The following is a 17,534-nucleotide window of genomic DNA, read 5'->3' on the forward strand; positions in this document are numbered from 1 at the left end:
GAAGGCAGATTCCGAGACCCCATAGTCTTCCTCTTCTCTGTAGCTGATGCTCTCTTGCTAGCCACCCCCAACCTCACTTCCAAGCTAGTCTCTCCGGACCCTCATCCCTTAGCCATCTGTTTAAAATTTGTTCCCAAGGTTGTCAACAAAGGACAATCATTAGCCTGTTCCAAACAAAGATTCCCCAGGGCAGCTTGTGCTTCTTCACTCAATTCCTTCCCCAGTGCATGCTCCCAATAAAGCAGATATAACCTCTGTCACTCTGGGTAAAGTATAATCTGGGGTGGGAGGGGGAGGTCATATTCTGCCTTCTGAGCTCATTAACCTCACATGTCCAGGAACAGAAAAATCCAGGATTACTCTGCTTCTCAAAGTCCTGTCTATAGCCTCCTGTCTCTGGCTCCACTTTAAAGAGACAGAATATCCAAAAACTCTGATTTAGCTCTGGTCTGAATTAGCAGAAGAATAGAAATAGGCAAATCCCCACTAAGCAGATAAGGGGCCTCAGAAGACTATTTCTTACCGAGAGAATCCCTGGAAGTTTTTGTTTTTCTGTGAAATGCAGGATAGGATTTGCTGGCAGATAATGTTGAAAATGCAATAAATTTTATATTACTTTATAATTATGTGACCTTACAAATTTTACTCACCTCTAAGAATATTTAAAACTGAAATCCCACTGTAGCCACCTGGATAGTCAAGTGAGGAAGCATATCCCCTGTTTATAGCTTCATTGGTTTTCCTTCTCTGTGATTGTGATGCCTGAAACTGATGCAGATGTGAATACCCAACCACTCCCTGAAGATTCCAGGTTGGTAACCAGGAGGGCAAGGACGTCCAGAGCATTGTGTAAATTTTCTTCATTCTGATTTCAACAGCTGACTGCAAGCCATTAGTGGGTTATGGAATTAATTTAGTGGGTTGCAACCAGCATTTGAAAAAAATTTAAAATAGAATAAAATGTATCAGATTGTATTACATGTATTAAGTAAAAAGTGTTCTGTGAAACTTTAGGTTAGATATACACATGCTTGCCAGAAAATGATATAAATGTAGAAGGCATTATGGTCAAAAATGCTTAAGAGATACTGCCGTATAAATATTTATAAAAATAATACATAGAAAATTTCTTGAATAAATCATTAAGGTCACTTCCAAATAATGTCCCTCTTTAACCACTTGAGCTGACAAATCAGTAGAGACTTGAAATGCTCTTGAAGTGCTCAAATATGGAATCTCCTAGAAAAGCCTGGATCACGTTTTTGTATACTTTCTCCACTAAATTTCTATATCCACAAACACATAATACTTTACACCTGACGTAGAAGATTCATAGACATGGTAAGTCCTATCTAGGAATTAATGGATCCCTAGTTAAGGACTCTGCTTTAAATATTTTTTTAGATAAAATATAAATATTTGTGCATAATATAAAGTCAATTAAAATATTCTTCAAACTACTTCTTATTTAAAAGCAAAAGAATCAAAAACAAAATTTCATGTTTTGACGTTTATCTGACAGAAAAGCCAACCTGAGAAATAAGCTATGGGGCACTCCTGCCTGGTGGCATAGTGGTTAAGTTTGCACGCTCTTCTTCAGTAGCCCAGGGTTCATGGGTTTGGATCTCTGGCATGTACCTACACACAACTCATCAAGCTATGCTGTGGTGGCATCCCACATACAAAACAGAGGAAGATTGACACAGATGTTAGCTCAGGGCCACTCTTCCTCAAGCAAAAAGAAGAAGATAGGCAACAGATGTCAGCTTAGGGCCAATCTTCCTCATCAATCAATCAATCAACAATCAATCAATAAAGAAAGAAAGAAACAAGAAATAGGCTATGTGGGAGAAGGGGCATAAAGCAATAAGCAAGGGGCAGCCCCTGGTCCTCCACTGTCCCTCATTCCCTTCAGTGGCAAGTCAGTGCTGCCAGAAAGTACCAGGAATGCAACACATCACCTGGCAGCCTCCATGGAGCATTTCTTGAATGCCTTAGCTTTCTGCTTGGGCCAGCCAGAGACCACCTCCCCAGTGCAAGAACCTGTAATCTCTGATGGGAGGGGCTCTGCTGAGCAGGAAAGCAAGGGGCCAGGGGCCCATGGCTATAGCTGGGAGTTAGCAGCTTTCCTCTCACATGTTGGGGCTTAACTTGGACACAGTCACATAGAGGACAGTGGAGGACACAGAACCCCTCCTCCCTACTCTCTTGTGCTTTGAGGTCTCTGCTTCTGAGGAAGGGCCCCTAGGGTATGAAGTACATATGGGAAGGAAAGCTCTTAAAATTTCCTTGGAATACAATAAAACCTCCCCGCCCTCAGGGGAAAACAAAACTCTAGATCTAAAGCTTCTGAATGTGTTTGAGTAAGTAAATGCAGATTTTTATTCTAACTGAGCCCTACACAGGTATGTGGAATAGTTCAAAGGACAGAATGACATAATCTTGATACTGCACAGCTCTTTGAATTCTAATGGACAGACATAGGCAGGGAAATTTGGAGGATCCATTGGGAAGAAGTGAGGAGCTGGAAAGTTTTGGCATCAAGAGTATTTAGGGAGTTGGATCACAAGTAAAATGAGAGGATGCTATAATTAGATGAAAAATAAAAACAAAAACAGCAAGGAAGAGTGAGAAAAACAGCAATTCTGAAAGAGTTAGGCAGACAAAGGGAGTAGGGCAATGAATAGAATCAGTGGGGAGCAAAGAAAGTAAATAACGGGGAAGAAAATTAGTAACTATTCTGGGAGGAGGCAGCTGTTGGAGGCACTCCTTTGTTAACTCATTCCACACAGTTTTTGAACATCATCTATGAGGGAGACACTTGTTTCATCTTGGCACTGGAGAGAGTGTCTTGTGGGGAAATAGTGACAAAAACTTTTCTATACGGGCAAATGGGACCAGGAAGTACACAACTCCATTAAATGAGTCACAGGGCTGGATCATGTCCTCACAGGAAAAGTTCATGATCCAGCTCTTTTTGTTCTCTTTAGATTTCACCTGTCCATTTCAGAGCACCTGTTCCTTTCTCTTCTTTCATGACTATCATTTTTTACTTTGAGACTCAAAATTATTCAACAATGAAAAATAAAGCCACGTTGACAGTTCATCCTGCTGGGTCTAACAGATGTCCCTGAACTGCAGGTGGTGGTTTTCACCTTTCTGTTCCTCATCTATTTGCTCAGCATCATTGGAAATCTGACTATCCTCATCCTCACTTTGCTGAACCCTCACCTTCAGACTCCCATGTATTTCTTTCTCCGGAACTTCTCCTTCTGAGAAATTTCCCTCACAAACATCTTCATTCCCAGGGTCCTCATCAGCATCACAACTGGGAACAAAAGTATCAGCTTTTGCTTCACTCAATATTTCTTTGTCATGTTCCTTGGGGCAGCAGAGTTTCATCTTCTCACTGTCATGTCTTATGATCACTATGTGGCCATATGTAAACTCTTACAGTATGTTACCAACATGAACAGCAGAGTCTGTACCCTACTGGTTCTCTGCTCTTGGCTGGCTAGGTTAATGGTTATGATAGTACCAATCACTCTGATGAGTCAGCAGGACTTTTGCGCTTCCAACAGGCTGAATCACTATTTCTGTGACTATGAGCCCCTTTGGGAACTCTCCTGTTCAGACATAAGGCTTATAGAGAAGATAGTCTTTCTTGTGGCATTTGTGACCCTGGTGGTCATGGTGCTAGTGATTATTTCCTACACATTCATCACCAGGACAATTCTGAAGCTCCCCTCTACACAGCAAAGGACAAAATCCTTTTATACTTGTTCTTCCCACATGATTGTCTTCTGCTTCTTTTATGGAAGCTCCTTCTTAGTTTATGTTAAGCCTTCAGCAAAAGATGGTGGCACATTCAACAAGGGAGTAGCTCTACTCTTTACTTCAGTTGCATCTCTCTTGAACCCTTTCATTTACACTTTAAGGAACCAACTTGTAAAGCAAGACTTCAAAGATACAGTCCAAAAGCTTGTGAATCTTTTCAGAATTTCAAAATTAAATCCTTAATGGATGAGTCCTTACTATGTACCAAGCTCTCTGCCAATTATTAAGGATTCAATAAGAGTTAAACTCCAGTCCAGTGAGAGAGACTTGAAAATAAATAAATCACAGCCTGTTAAGTGTTCATATAAAGAAAGGATTAAGGTTTTATGATTGAAACAGCAACTCAATCTGAGTTAGAGAGTCAATAAATGTTTTCAGAGAGGATGCCAGTTAAACTGTCTGGATAAGCAAGAATAAGTCAAACAAGTAAAAACAGAGAAAGAAAAATTTGGGTAGAAGTAATCTTGCTGGTAAGAGCACAACGTTTCTATCCAACAGGATTGAGTAAATGTTGTAATTAATTTCAATGAAATAAAAAAGAGAAGAGAAAAAGTTGTGGAGATGACAGCTTTACTTTTGAACTAGGTTAAATCCTATTTTAAAGAAATTAAATGCCATAATATCAAGTCATCTGAATTAGACACCAGATCTATGGATTTAGCAATCCTTATCAGGTAGATGGTAATTGATGTGGTGAGAATAGAGAAGGTCATGAACAGAAGTTCAAATATTAAACTCTAAGGATTCTCCCAAATTTTAAAGAGTAGAAGAGGCAGAAAGGATAATAAAAAAGGCAATGGATCTCTGTAATTCATGGCGAGGAAATGTCTCAAGAAACAGGGATGGTAGGGCAATGTGAAACACTGCAGAGAGAAATTAATATGAAGAATGAAAGCATGAGAAATAAAAATTAAGGCGTTGTTAATCCCAGTCATTTTCAGAAATATGGACATTGGAGGTGGGGTAGGAAGAATTCAGACTGTAGTGGTATACTGGTGGGTGGGAGCTGAAAAGTTAGAGAATGGTAAAATGGAATTTCAAGAGTGGAAAAATGAAAAGTACAAGCTCCAAGTTATATTCCCTATGGTTTCTCATTATGAGTATTTGTGCTTTGTCATTACAAGTATACTATAGCAATGGTCATATTTGAAGGCCGTATTCACCTCTAGTCTGTAAGATCCAGAAGGTGTAGGGATGATAGCTTCTTGATCACAATTCAATCTACAATGTCAAACAATGGTAGATGCTCAATAATTACAGATGACCGCTATATTGCCATCTGCAAACCTCTGCATTACATGCCCATCATGAATTGGAGAGTCTGCACACTTCTTGTCTTCTCTTCATATCTAGTTTCATTCTTAATCATATTCCCTGCACTCATGTTGCTCTTATACCTCTTATGTAGGTCTAATATTATTGACCATTTTACCTGTGATTATTTTTCCCTGCTCCAACTTTCTTGTTCAGATACAAAATTCCCAGACAAAATGGGGTATTCCTGTGCTGTCTTTACTCTAATGTTCACTTTAGCATTAATAATTCTGTCTTACATATATATCATCAGAACCATTTTAAGAATTCCTTCTACTAGTCAGAGGACAAAGGCATTTTCCACGTGTTCATCTCACATGATTGTCATCTCCATTTCTTATGGCAGCTGCATTTTCATGTACATTAATCCATCAGCAAAAGACAGAGTGTCTTTGAGCAAGGGAATTGCTGTACTAAATACCTCAGTAGCCCCCGTGCTGAACCCCTTTATTTACAGCCTAAGGAATCAGCAGGTCAAGTGAGCTTTCATGGACACGGCGAGGAAGAATGTATTGCTCACAAAAAAATGTAAACATGTAATGTCATGAATTAGAAATGTAATGAAGGGAAATTTATATATAAATATGAATTTTGAGTAACCTCTTCAAATTAACATGGGCTCCGTGTCACCCTTATCTCTTTTTTCTAACAGTTTACAAGCATATTTGTTTAATCTAGTTCTCATTCCATTATAAGACTTTCCTTGTGTGTTTGCAATTCCCCCTTCTTTCAACAATTTTTTTTAAATCACAGCCTTTTCAATAATTCTTTTGAAAGTGAAATTGTGTCTGAGTTTTTTTAGGAAGAAAAAATAGGATCTCCAGAAATGTTGAAATAGCTTTGTAAATATTGATAAGATATTTTATTTTCTATACACAGAAAATGTAATTTTCTGATTTTCATTTATTTTTGATAGAAATTCCCTTCTCTATGTTACTGATGTTCTAGGAAATATGTGAAAAGTTACAATATAATTTAAAGAAAAGTATACATGCATTCATTTGAAAAGTAAAAAATATTTTCATCATTCATTTTAATTGGGTATGTCTATGGAATTTATCTATTAGTAAAGAAGCATATACCATTATCAGTATAATTTTTTTTTAGAGATAGAATCTAAATATATCTCCATATTTCTTTTTTTTTTTAAAAGATTGACACCTGAGCTAACTACTGTTGGCAATCTTTTTTTTTCCTCTGCTTTTTCTCCCCAAATCTCCCTAGTACATAGCTGTATATTTTAGTTGTGGGTTCTTCTAGTTGTGACAAGTGAGATGCCACCACAGCATGGCCTAATGAGCAGTGCCATGTCTGTGTCCAGGATCCAAACCAGTGAAACCCTGGGCCGCTGAAGCAGAGTGCGCGAACTTAGCCACTTGGCCATGGGGCCGGCTACTCCATATTTCTTAATCCTGTGATATCTCTCTATATAGAATGATAGATACATATAGATATACATTTATACATACACAGATGTTGCCAAAAAACAGGAAACGTGTTAAGTACCAAAGATAAACTCATTTTCTGTAATTGAGTAGAGCATGGTTTCTTTCTATCAGTAGCTAAAAAAAAATACATAAGTCTCTTCAAGTTTTGGACTAGTTTTAATATAGCAATTATTTATGTCTGAACAAAATTATTTAAATTTAAGATTCAGTTACATAATAAAAGAAGATTTTAAAAGTGGGAATGACCTGCAGATATTTGAAAAGCCAAATAAGTTCACTACTGAAAGAAATACCAGGCACTTGAGTGACAGAATTTAGTATACCTGTGTCAGGAAAGGACAATATTAGAGTTGGCCATAATAAAAATTATTTTCTAGAAGCATCACTACCAGAGTTTCCAACCTGTTTGTATGAATCAATAGGTTATATTGTATATAACATACAGTCCAACTATACATTATGTTTCCAGTTATATTGGTTAAATAGCTAAGTGAAGTATTTGAGGGGTGTCAACAGGAAAATACTTCTCAATAAATTATTTAGAATAGAGTGGAGAGAGGCAAGACAATGTAAATATGAACAAGTTCAGAAAACACTGCATATGAGGACATGTTCTAATATGTTTTGGATTGAATATCCATCCAGGACAGAGGAAAACTTTGATTAAGACATAATTGCAACTAATTTTCCATAATGGATCGTAGGCACCAATTTGCATTTTTAGGAAACCAAATAAATATTAGACAAGTTTAAATAAAAAGAAATCCATGGTTAGACAAATCATAATGGAATTACTGAAACTGAAGGATAAAGAGAAGATTTTAAAGGCAGTCAGAAAGTAAGATAGATAAATAAATAGAGCAAATAATAATTGAACAGCAACTTTGTGATACAAAGATATTTTAATTATGTCTTAAAATGTGGAGAAAGTAATGACTGTCAAATTAAACTTGTATATGCGGCAAAATCATTATTTAAGAGTTGGAGTTTAAAGGCATTTTAGGCAAAGAAATAGCTATGAGAGTTAGTTTTTCAAAAACATCAGCCAATGATGAAAATATAAGCCACACATTGAAAGGCAATATTTGCAGCCAGAAATGATTAGTAACTTCAATATGTAAAAACACTCCTGTGAAACCACTGGGAACAGATAAACTTACATAAAACCAGCTTAACTTCACAGGGCATGAAATATCTGTAGATGAGTTTCAATCTCTTTTCTTTAGGAAAATGTCGTTCACATCACTATTAAGAAAGTGGCTTCAGAGAACTTTAAATATATATCAACCCTCACATGGAAAACAGATGGAAGGAATGGGAAATAAGAAAACCATGCGCTTGAGATAAATTGGGGCGATAACAAGATAGGGAAGAATTATCAGGCTAGAATAAATGGAAGCAAGATCCAGAAAAGTAAGTTTAGCTTTTAGGCCTCATTTTCCCTGAGGGAATTGCTAATTCAGAAGTGTCATCACTGAGCAAAGCTCAGTGTTTTTGACTGATTCCTGGGTCCAGGGAGACAGAGACAGGGCGCATCAGAGGAGACTTAGTGAACACCTCAGATTTTGAGTTGAGAAACTCTAGTAGGCACACTCTCCCAGGGCTGTATTTTCAGCTTCAAATCATCTTAATATGAGAGACTATCCTGGATTACCAAGGGGTTCAGGTGCCTGGCAAAATCAAAACTTAAACGTCTCTGGATGTTTCATCTGGAGTAAATATCATCATCTAAGCTACATTTTTTTTTTTCCAATTGCATATCAAATGAATACAGTGGAATAGACTCTGTGGTGCCAGATTGGTGTATTGGAGTGAACTTGTGTTATTCAGTATATAGAGAAATCATAGAAACAAATATAGGTATAAATCTCTGTATATATGTGTATAAATGCATGGATGTGTATGTATATATATACCTCTCTGTATATATTTATACGTATGTCTGTGTATGTGCTTATGTGTGTATGCATGTGTGTGTGTATCTGTAAAACTGTCCACTGTGAGGGTCTGGGAATTTTGATCCCCAGTAACAATGAGTGTACATAGCACCCATAGCACCCAGATCTTGGCTTCAAAGTAATTTTCTTCACTATAGCAAAAAAAAAGAACTCCTTGAAAAAATCGTTAGACCAAGGTTGGTGCAGAAAAGGTAAAATATGAAGCTGGAGCACTTTGTGGTGTCAGGGAATAAAGGAGCCATCAAAAATCGATGAGACATGTCAAAAGGACAAGCGAACAATCTTGAAGGGATCTACACTGGCCAAATCTGGGGGAATTGAACATTAAAATAAATAATGATAATAATGAATAAAATTGGAAACCACAAATTCATAGTGATAAAAACGTAATCTGTAAATTAGAAGTTTTCCAAAGATTGAGATATTTATATAGCATCCAAAGTAGCTACACAAAATACTTATTGATGTCAAAGATAAAAGAGTAGCTTTATGGTGAGCAATCCTATGAATAGCTGTATTAATCAAGAAGTGAAAGAAAACATCATCAATAATGGGAAAAAATGAAATAATGTGACACCTGATAAGATTTCATGAGAAGACATCATCGCTTCCGTGATATTCCTGTTAAAGATTAATAAACTGAATATGATCATGCAGAAACTTCAGACGAAAATTGAGAGACATAATACATAACTACCAGAAAATAATTTCCAGTCAACATTCTTGAAAGGTAAGAAAAAACTAGGGACACATTCCAAATTAAAGGAGACTAAAAAATCACGACAAATACATGAAACATGATTCTAAATTATATTCTTTTTTTGTGTAAAGGAAAAATTTTTAGACAATTGGTGAAACTTGAATAGAATTGGATAATAAGATGTTAATAATGTAGCAATGTTAATGTCCTGATAATGAAGGTCGTATTGTGCTTATCTAGTACAATGTCCTTGTTTCTCATAAATAGACACTACTACATTGAGTAGTAGATGGAGCATCAAATGTTTCCGGAATAAAAGATCCTCGTTGTGTATTTCTTTTCTTTATGTTTTATGTTGTTTCAAAATAAAAATAACTAGGGAATAATTTACGTACTTTATTGTTAGTGCCGTCCAGTCAATTCATCTCCTAGTGACCCTGTGTACAGCAGAGTATAATCCTGTCCAGTGTTTTGCACTATCCTCTCAACTTCTGGTGCTATATCAGACAGTGCTCCACAGCTGTTCACAGGGTTTTCACGGCCAGTTCTTTTTTTGGCAGCTGGATACCTGTGGCATAGCTTTCTGTATCAGAGTGAAACACAGCCTCCGCAGAATGACAACTGACAGTAAGACGGGTGGTGTGGTTCCCTGGCTGGGAAACGAACCCAGGCCTATGCAATGAGAGTGCTGAATCTTAACCACTAGATCACCAATTTATGTACTGCCCCCCCCAACCCTAAATTTTGAGGGTGGGTCACAATCAAGTTAATGGAATCCTAGCAAATTGCCTAACGGAAAAAAGAAAGAGGTTCCTTTTGAGGGTAAACCCTTTTTCAATAGAACGGGTCATATTGTCCAAGCGCAGTGGAATATCTGAAATTCCTGTCGGCATTAAGTATAGAGTTTAAATAACATGTAGTTCTCTTTTGGGAGGCTGCCCCTTCAGTTTTGTAGTTAAAGCAATTCTCAGTGGTTTTTATTTCCCTATTTGTTCGTTTTCTATTCTTTTTTAATTTTTTCCTTTCTTTGTTTTTTAATTTTTTGCTTAATTGGTATGTCCTGACACCTGTCTCCAGAGGGCATTTCCTTTTCTTTCTTCTTTCTTTTTCAATTAATCCCCTTGTGTCTCATATGAGGAAAATGATAAAACTGTGGTTTTTGTTAGTGTACAAATGGAAGCAATCACTCTTTGTTACGAAACTTGGGTTCCTGTCATCCGAGAGATTTCTCAAACACCTTTTCATTTAGAGCATGGCATTTACATTAGAATTTTTATGAAGATTTTTTCTCAATTTAAATATATAAGAAAAGCCCCCAGAAAATCAATCTTATCTGGCAGAAAGAGGATTGTAGTTGAACATCTATAATAGCGTCCTGTGATTTTAGTGAGTATGAGTGAAAGTGGAAGATATTAGCAGATGCATATCTTTTCCAGATTGCATATCTGTATTGAATCCTTTTCCAAAAAAGCATTGGAATTAATTTTCTTCTGGAAATATTTGAATATTTCATAATATTATAAAAGAGAGAATATTCTTCATTTATTGTTAACTCTTGTTTCTGTCATATTCCCACAGGAGGAAAGTTATATCAATATCTCCTGGATACGGTAGGTCATTTATTCCTTGGAATAGCTATCTAGATCATAAATGAAAGCAGTTCTGCAACCACAGGTCAGGTAATATTCACTGACTTTTAAACTGTCAGATATTTTTATATTTTTTATGTAGATGAAATATTCAATATTTCCTGATTAAATACAACTGCTTATGAGAAGATTGATGTATTTGAAACCCTTCCAAAATAATAATTAAATGAAATGTCATAATGAAACCATCGGTAAGTACCGCAATGGACAAAATAATTAATGGTATATATTAGAGTATTTCAGTGATAGAGAAAATGTGTAATTTCTGTCTGTTCCATATATTTAAAAAGCATTTAATGAGCTAAGAATTTTTGAATAAACATTGCAAGTTGACATTGGTGTACTTGTTGAGGTTTTATAAGAACTTTTTCAATAATATATGAAGTATACATAGAAAATAGATTTCAAGTAATACTTATGTTCTCTCTATTTAGAACATTTAAACAGAATTCTGTTCATTTGGGAATGATCAGCTGAAATTTAAATTATCTTTCACGTTCAAACGGTGAAAAAGAAGGAATTTGGTGGAGTTGTAAAGACCACTGGCTTAAAAGGAGCAGTCACCAAGAGGCTGCTTATGTTGGTCTGTGCTATCATTTTAAGCATCATCTCTCTTGTAAAATTGAATCAACATTTTGAACTTGTTTACTTTCCTGAATATGTTTTTTCTATGTTTATAGCTTTTAGAAAATCTGGTTATTTCTACTTTTGGAGTTGTTTCGCTATGTCTGTTTAATCGGACTCAAATCTGAAATGAAGAACCAGTCAAGGGAGATAGAGTTCATTCTCATGGGGCTGACTGATGACCCAAAATTGCAAATTGTGATTTTTATATTTCTTCTTCTAAACTATATGTTGAGTGTGATAGAGAACTTATCCATCATCCTCCTCACCTTGCTGCATCCCCACCTCAAGACCCCCATGTATTTTTTCCTCCGAAATTTCTCCTTCTTGGAAGTTTCATTTACAACAATCTGTATTCCCAGATTCTTGGTAACCATTGTGTCTAAAAACAGAGTCATTTCTTACAACGGTTGTGCATCTCAGTTATTCTTTTACCTTTTGTTAGGAGTTACGGAATTTTACCTACTGGCTGCCATGTCTTTTGACCGTTATGTAGCAATCTGCAAACCTCTACATTACCCCATTATTATGAACAGCAAAATGTGCTACCAGCTGGTCCTCAGTTCATGGACAGCTGGCTTTCTGATTACCTTTCCACCCTTGATCTTGGGACTGAAACTGAAATTCTGTGCTTCCAGAGTAATTGATCATTTCATATGTGACACTTCGCCTGTGCTGCAGATTTCTTGCACAGACACGCGTTTCCTAGAATTGATTTCATTTGTCTCTGCTGTTGTAACACTCGTGGTCACATTGCTGTTAGTGATTCTTTCCTACACTTATATTATCAAGACAATTCTAAAAATCCCCTCTGCTCAGAAAAGAACAAGGGCTTTTTCTACCTGTTCTTCTCATTTGATCGTAGTCTCCCTTACTTATGGGAGCTGTATCTTCATTTACATGAAGCCATCAGCAAAGGAAAGAGTGACTTTATCCAAAGGTGTAGCTGTTATCTACACCTCAGTTGCTCCTTTATTAAACCCTTGCATTTATACTCTAAGGAACCAGCAAGTGAAACAAGCCTTCAAGGATATACTCCTAAAGATTTCTTTTTTCAAAAAAATGAGGGAAGGAATCAATTTTAAAAGTTTTTTAAGGTAAAATATTTTTACTCACGTTTTAAATTGACTTGATTTGTCCTTCAATTGTTTAACCTTCTCATAACATTTTAAAGAAAGGTTTCAGCACAATGCCCCTTTTCCTTCCTACTTCTCTTTCTGATTATCATTCCTTGAGGTACTATAGGAAGAGTCTATCTTCTAGTTAGCAACACAAATGTTAAATTTCATTTACTCTATAAGACATGATATTGACCTCCCTAAAAAACACTATTTTAATTACATACAAATCATTTCATAATTTTATAGACATAACTATAACAGCATGCACTACCACTGGGGCTCTAGGATGTACTTCAAATGTCACTCGCTGTTATCACAAGCCTGATAATTAACAGTGTAGAGTTTTGAGCCAGTCAGCCAAGGTTTAAATCCAGAAATATGTGTGAGCCTGCTCAAGTTTTTCAAATTTTTGTTGTTAAGTTTCATCTGCAATATAATAGATGTAATAATAATAATTCTTATTTTATGAAGCTACTTTGAGAATGAAAGGAGATAGTCTATATAAAGTGATTCTGGATCTGCATCTGGCCCAGAAGGAGCTCTCAATAAATGTTAGCTGCCCTTGGTTGCCTCATTTGAGATAGTATTCAAAAGGGCAGACTTCAGATAATCAAAAGCTCGCATGTTCTAAAATATACCAGGACTTTGTCTGGTAGGTATGTAGACTTGAAAATTTGGAGGGAGTAAGAGTCACCCAGCTGTTTAGCTTATTTAAATAGAAAGTCCGTGTTCTCATCCCTAAAGTATATTTTCAATTTGCCTGGAGAACAGTATAGAAACGCAGACTGTAGGTGATTCTGGGGCAGGTGGTTCATATGAGAGTTTTCTTTTTTAATCTAACAATCTGTGTGATCAGATTTTTATTTTATAAAAATTGCTCTGCTAACTGTATTGAAGATGGGTTTTTAGAAGATGGAGTCAGGAAGACAAGTTAGAGGGCTAATGTGTTAAATTAAATGAGTTATTTGAGAGTTAAAATGAAATAGTGGCAATGAATCTGAAGCTCAGAGAGGTGGATCCAGAGATATTAGGAGAACAAACTGAGGGGAACTGTTGAGCATTGGCTCTCTGGGATAAATGGAAGGGGTTTGAAAAAGTGCATTGAGTCTTCCAGGGATTTCCCCCCGCACATGCTCACTCATGTATTTAATGCCTATTAAGAAAGGAGGATTACTGATATCCAGTCAGATAAAAAAAAAAAAAAAGGACCTACAAGGAAATCCCTTAATATGTAGAGTTCCATATAACATGCCATCAGAGAGCTGTGAGTGAAAAATCATTAAGGTATTTGGTGGTGAACTATCATCCAAGCAGCCTTGAAGAGAAGTAGTTTAACTTCAGATTTGTGTTCTGATTCATTTTACAATGTTTAAGTCAACACTGTTAACCATCTGCTTTTCTATGGCAAATAGAAAGGAGCAAGTCTACATTATTATATTCAAGGCCCCGAAAGCGTTCCAATAAGTTCTTTAAAAATCACTAAACTCATATGAGATATATGATTAGTGAATATTTTCTCCATTCTTTGGGTTGTCTTTTCATTTTCTTGATAGTATTCCGTGATCACAAAAGTTTTAAGCTTGTTGAAGTCAAATTTATTTATTTTTTTCTTTTGGTGCTTATGCTTTTAGTGTCATATTCAAAAAACCATTGATAATCCAAAGTTACAAACATTTATACCTATGGTTTCTCTAAGAAATTTACAGTTTGAAGTCTTACATTTAGGTCTTTGATTTCTTTTGATTTGATTTTTGTATATCGTGTTAGGTAGAGATGAAAGTTTTCATTTGCATATAGATATCCAGTTATACCAACAAGATTTGTTGAGAAAGACTATGATTTCTCCACTGGATAATCTTAGCACCCTTGTTAAAAATCAATTAGCCACAGGGGTTGGCCTGGTGGCACAGCAGTTAAGTTCGCATATTACGCTTTGGCGGCTCGGGGTTCACTGGTTCAGATTGTGGGTACATACCTGCTCACTGTTTGTCAAGCCATGCTGTGGCACGTGTCCCACATATAAAGTAGAGGAAGATGGGCACAGATGTTAGCTCAGGGCCAGTCTTCTTCAGCAAAAAAGAGGAGGATCGGTGGCAGATGTTAGCTCAGGTCTAATCTTCCTCAAAAAAAAAAAAGGCAAGAAAAAAAATCAGTTAGCCATAAATGTATGATTCTGTTATAGGACTGTCAGTTCTATTCCATTTATCTGAATGTCTATTGTTATGTCATTATCACACTGTCTTTATTACTGTAGCTTTTTAGTAAGCTTTGAAACTGGAAAGTATGATTCTTTCAACTTTGTTCCTCTTTTTCAATATTGTTTTGGCTGTTCAGAGTCCTTTGCAATTACATATGAATTTTAGTATTGAATTGCCCACTAATGCAAAAAGGAGCAGTTGGAATTTTTATGAGGATTACACTAAATCTGTGATCAGTTTGGGAAGTATTGCTGTCTTAACTAACCATGTTAAGTTCTACTATCCATGAACATGAGATATCTTTATTTAGGTCTTCTTTAATGTTTTAAAAAAAATATTTTTGCCATTTTCTTTGTACAAGTTTTACACTCCCTTGGTGAAATTTACATAAAAAATACCTCCTACAACTGAACAATAAAAAGACCAAAAACTCAACAAACAATAGGCAAATGAGTAAGCATTTCTCCAAGGAAGATGTAGAGATGAGCAAAAAGCACATCAAAAGATGCTCAAGATCAGTAGCCCTTAGGGAAATACAAATCAAAATCATGACAAAATACCCCTTCGCAGGCACTATGGTAGTTATAATATGTATATACATATAATAAAAATAACAAGTGTTATTGATGATGTACAAAAAGTGGAACGCTCATAAATTGCTGATGGTAATGTAAAATATTGCAGCTACTTGAAAACAGTTTGGCAGTTCCTCAAAAAGTTATACTACCATATGGGTTATCACGTGACCCAGAAATTCTACTTTAGGAATTTAAAACAATGTTCACACAAAAACCTGCACACAAATTTCTGTAGAAATATCATACATAGTATCTAATAAACAGAAATAACCCAAAAATCCTTCAAGTGATGAATGGATAAACAAAATCTGGTGTATACATACAATGCAATATTATTTGGCCATAAAAAAGGAATGAAGTACCAATATATGCAATAGCATGGATGAACATTGAGAACATGCTAGTGAAGAAAGTCAGACACAAAAGTCAACATGTTGTATGATTCTGTTTATGTGAAATGTCCAGAACAGGCAAGTCCATAGCGACAGAAAACAGATTAGTGTTTATCTAGGGATGGGGGTGGTGGAGATAAAGGAATAGCTTCTTAATGGATATGGAGTTTCTTCTTAGGTGATGAAAATGCTCTGGTACTACATAATGGTGATGTTTGCACAACATTATGAATATACTGAAAAACTAAAACTAAAAAACACTTGTGCATTTTTGAATGGTGAATTTTATGTTACATGAATTTTATCTGAATTTAAACAAAGAACATTGCCAAAAGGAAACATTTTTGTTCCCTTGTGCCTTCAGAATCTTTCTCTTTACTGTACTTTTCCCAAGAAATACCTTGGGATATTGACAGAAGAGGAAAGTTTCCCCCACTGAGGTTATATTTCAATGGAGTCAACTCCATCGCCAGCTAACAGATACTTGTGGATCTTGTTAATGAGGAACTCTGGGCTGGAAGCATTACTAAGAGGGGATAACGTGACATTGGTGCTCTTAGTAACTCACTGTCCAAACTCTCAGATTGTCTCTCACCTAATGATATTTGGGCAGTTGATTATCTGTCAAAAGAGCAACAAAAACAGATCTTTATCTCACAGAAGAATAAATTCTGGCTTGGTTAAAGATCTAAATGTATAAAGCAAAGCCATAGAAGTATTAAATATAAACTAATATTTACATAATTTTGAAATATGTGTGGAAGGATATCTTAAGAAGAACAGGTCACCAAGAATCACAATAGATTATATAATCTTTTTGAGTTGAACCACACTATAAAAAAGGTAAAAGATAGTGCTAGGCTCTGAAAACACATGTTGCAACAGATAGGACACACCAAGGGTTTATATCCATAATACAAAAGTATATCCTACCAATAAATGAGACCTGATAAACCCAATGGAAATGAATACAAGTTATGAATAAGCAATTTATGGATGAGAAATACAAATGCTAAAAATGTTCAATCTCTCTTTTAAGTGGAGAATATGAAATTGAAGATAATATAGAACATTTATATACTAAGTCCTTACTATATCCTAACTACTCTGCTAAGCAGTTTTATATGTTATCTCATTGAATATTTACAATAGCCTATGAGTTAGGACTATTAGTCTTCTCATTTTATGAATAGAGAAACTGAAGCTCAGAAAGATTAAATAAGTTTTGCAAATTTACAAAGATATTGGATCTCTTTAACCTCAAAACCCAGCCCTGTGATTTGGTCTTTATGATACTATCTTTATCATTAAATTAATTGTGGCATCATTTCTGTCTCTCTGTTTGTAAAATTTGTAAATGATTTATGATATCCGGTATTGGCTAGGATGCAATGAAAAGGACTTCTCTGTAGGAGGCAAATTTTGAAGTATCAAACTTTAGTACTCACTTGTATGTTATATCAATACTTGTATATATGCAAATGAATGCATAAACAGGGACTCAGCATTGTGACTAATAATGTGAAATTGATAGCAACCTAATTCCCTAAGTACGCAAGTACTCTTCTGACTTTTAGAGCTATTAAAATGCTTTCTTTATTCATTAATTCTGCTTTGTGCTGGTGGAGTTGTATAAATGAATAAAACATTGGCACTACCCTCACTGAAGTGTCCACTGTGGTGTGTCTCAGCCCTGTATTTAGACACCCCAAAGG

At 35.7% G+C, this 17,534-nt stretch overlaps 1 protein-coding gene and 2 pseudogenes across 1 annotated transcript; all 3 read left to right on the top strand.

The window, feature by feature from the left end:
• The first annotated feature begins 3,077 nt into the window (after positions 1-3,077).
• On the top strand, positions 3,078-4,020 carry LOC124251130 (olfactory receptor 2AP1-like; annotated as a pseudogene).
• A 1,043-nt stretch (positions 4,021-5,063) lies between these two features.
• LOC124251165 (olfactory receptor 6C1-like) lies at positions 5,064-5,699 on the top strand (annotated as a pseudogene).
• A 5,960-nt stretch (positions 5,700-11,659) lies between these two features.
• Positions 11,660-12,589, top strand: LOC124225732 (olfactory receptor 6C6-like; the record flags this gene model as incomplete). The annotated part of the gene is made up of 1 exon (XM_046638370.1): positions 11,660-12,589. A coding segment is annotated over exon 1 (930 nt), but the record flags the coding sequence as incomplete, so codon positions are not given.
• Between the last annotated feature and the right edge of the window lie 4,945 nt (positions 12,590-17,534).

The sequence above is a fragment of the Equus quagga genome, chromosome 1, assembly GCF_021613505.1.
Source record: "Equus quagga isolate Etosha38 chromosome 1, UCLA_HA_Equagga_1.0, whole genome shotgun sequence".
NCBI lineage: Eukaryota > Metazoa > Chordata > Mammalia > Perissodactyla > Equidae > Equus > Equus quagga.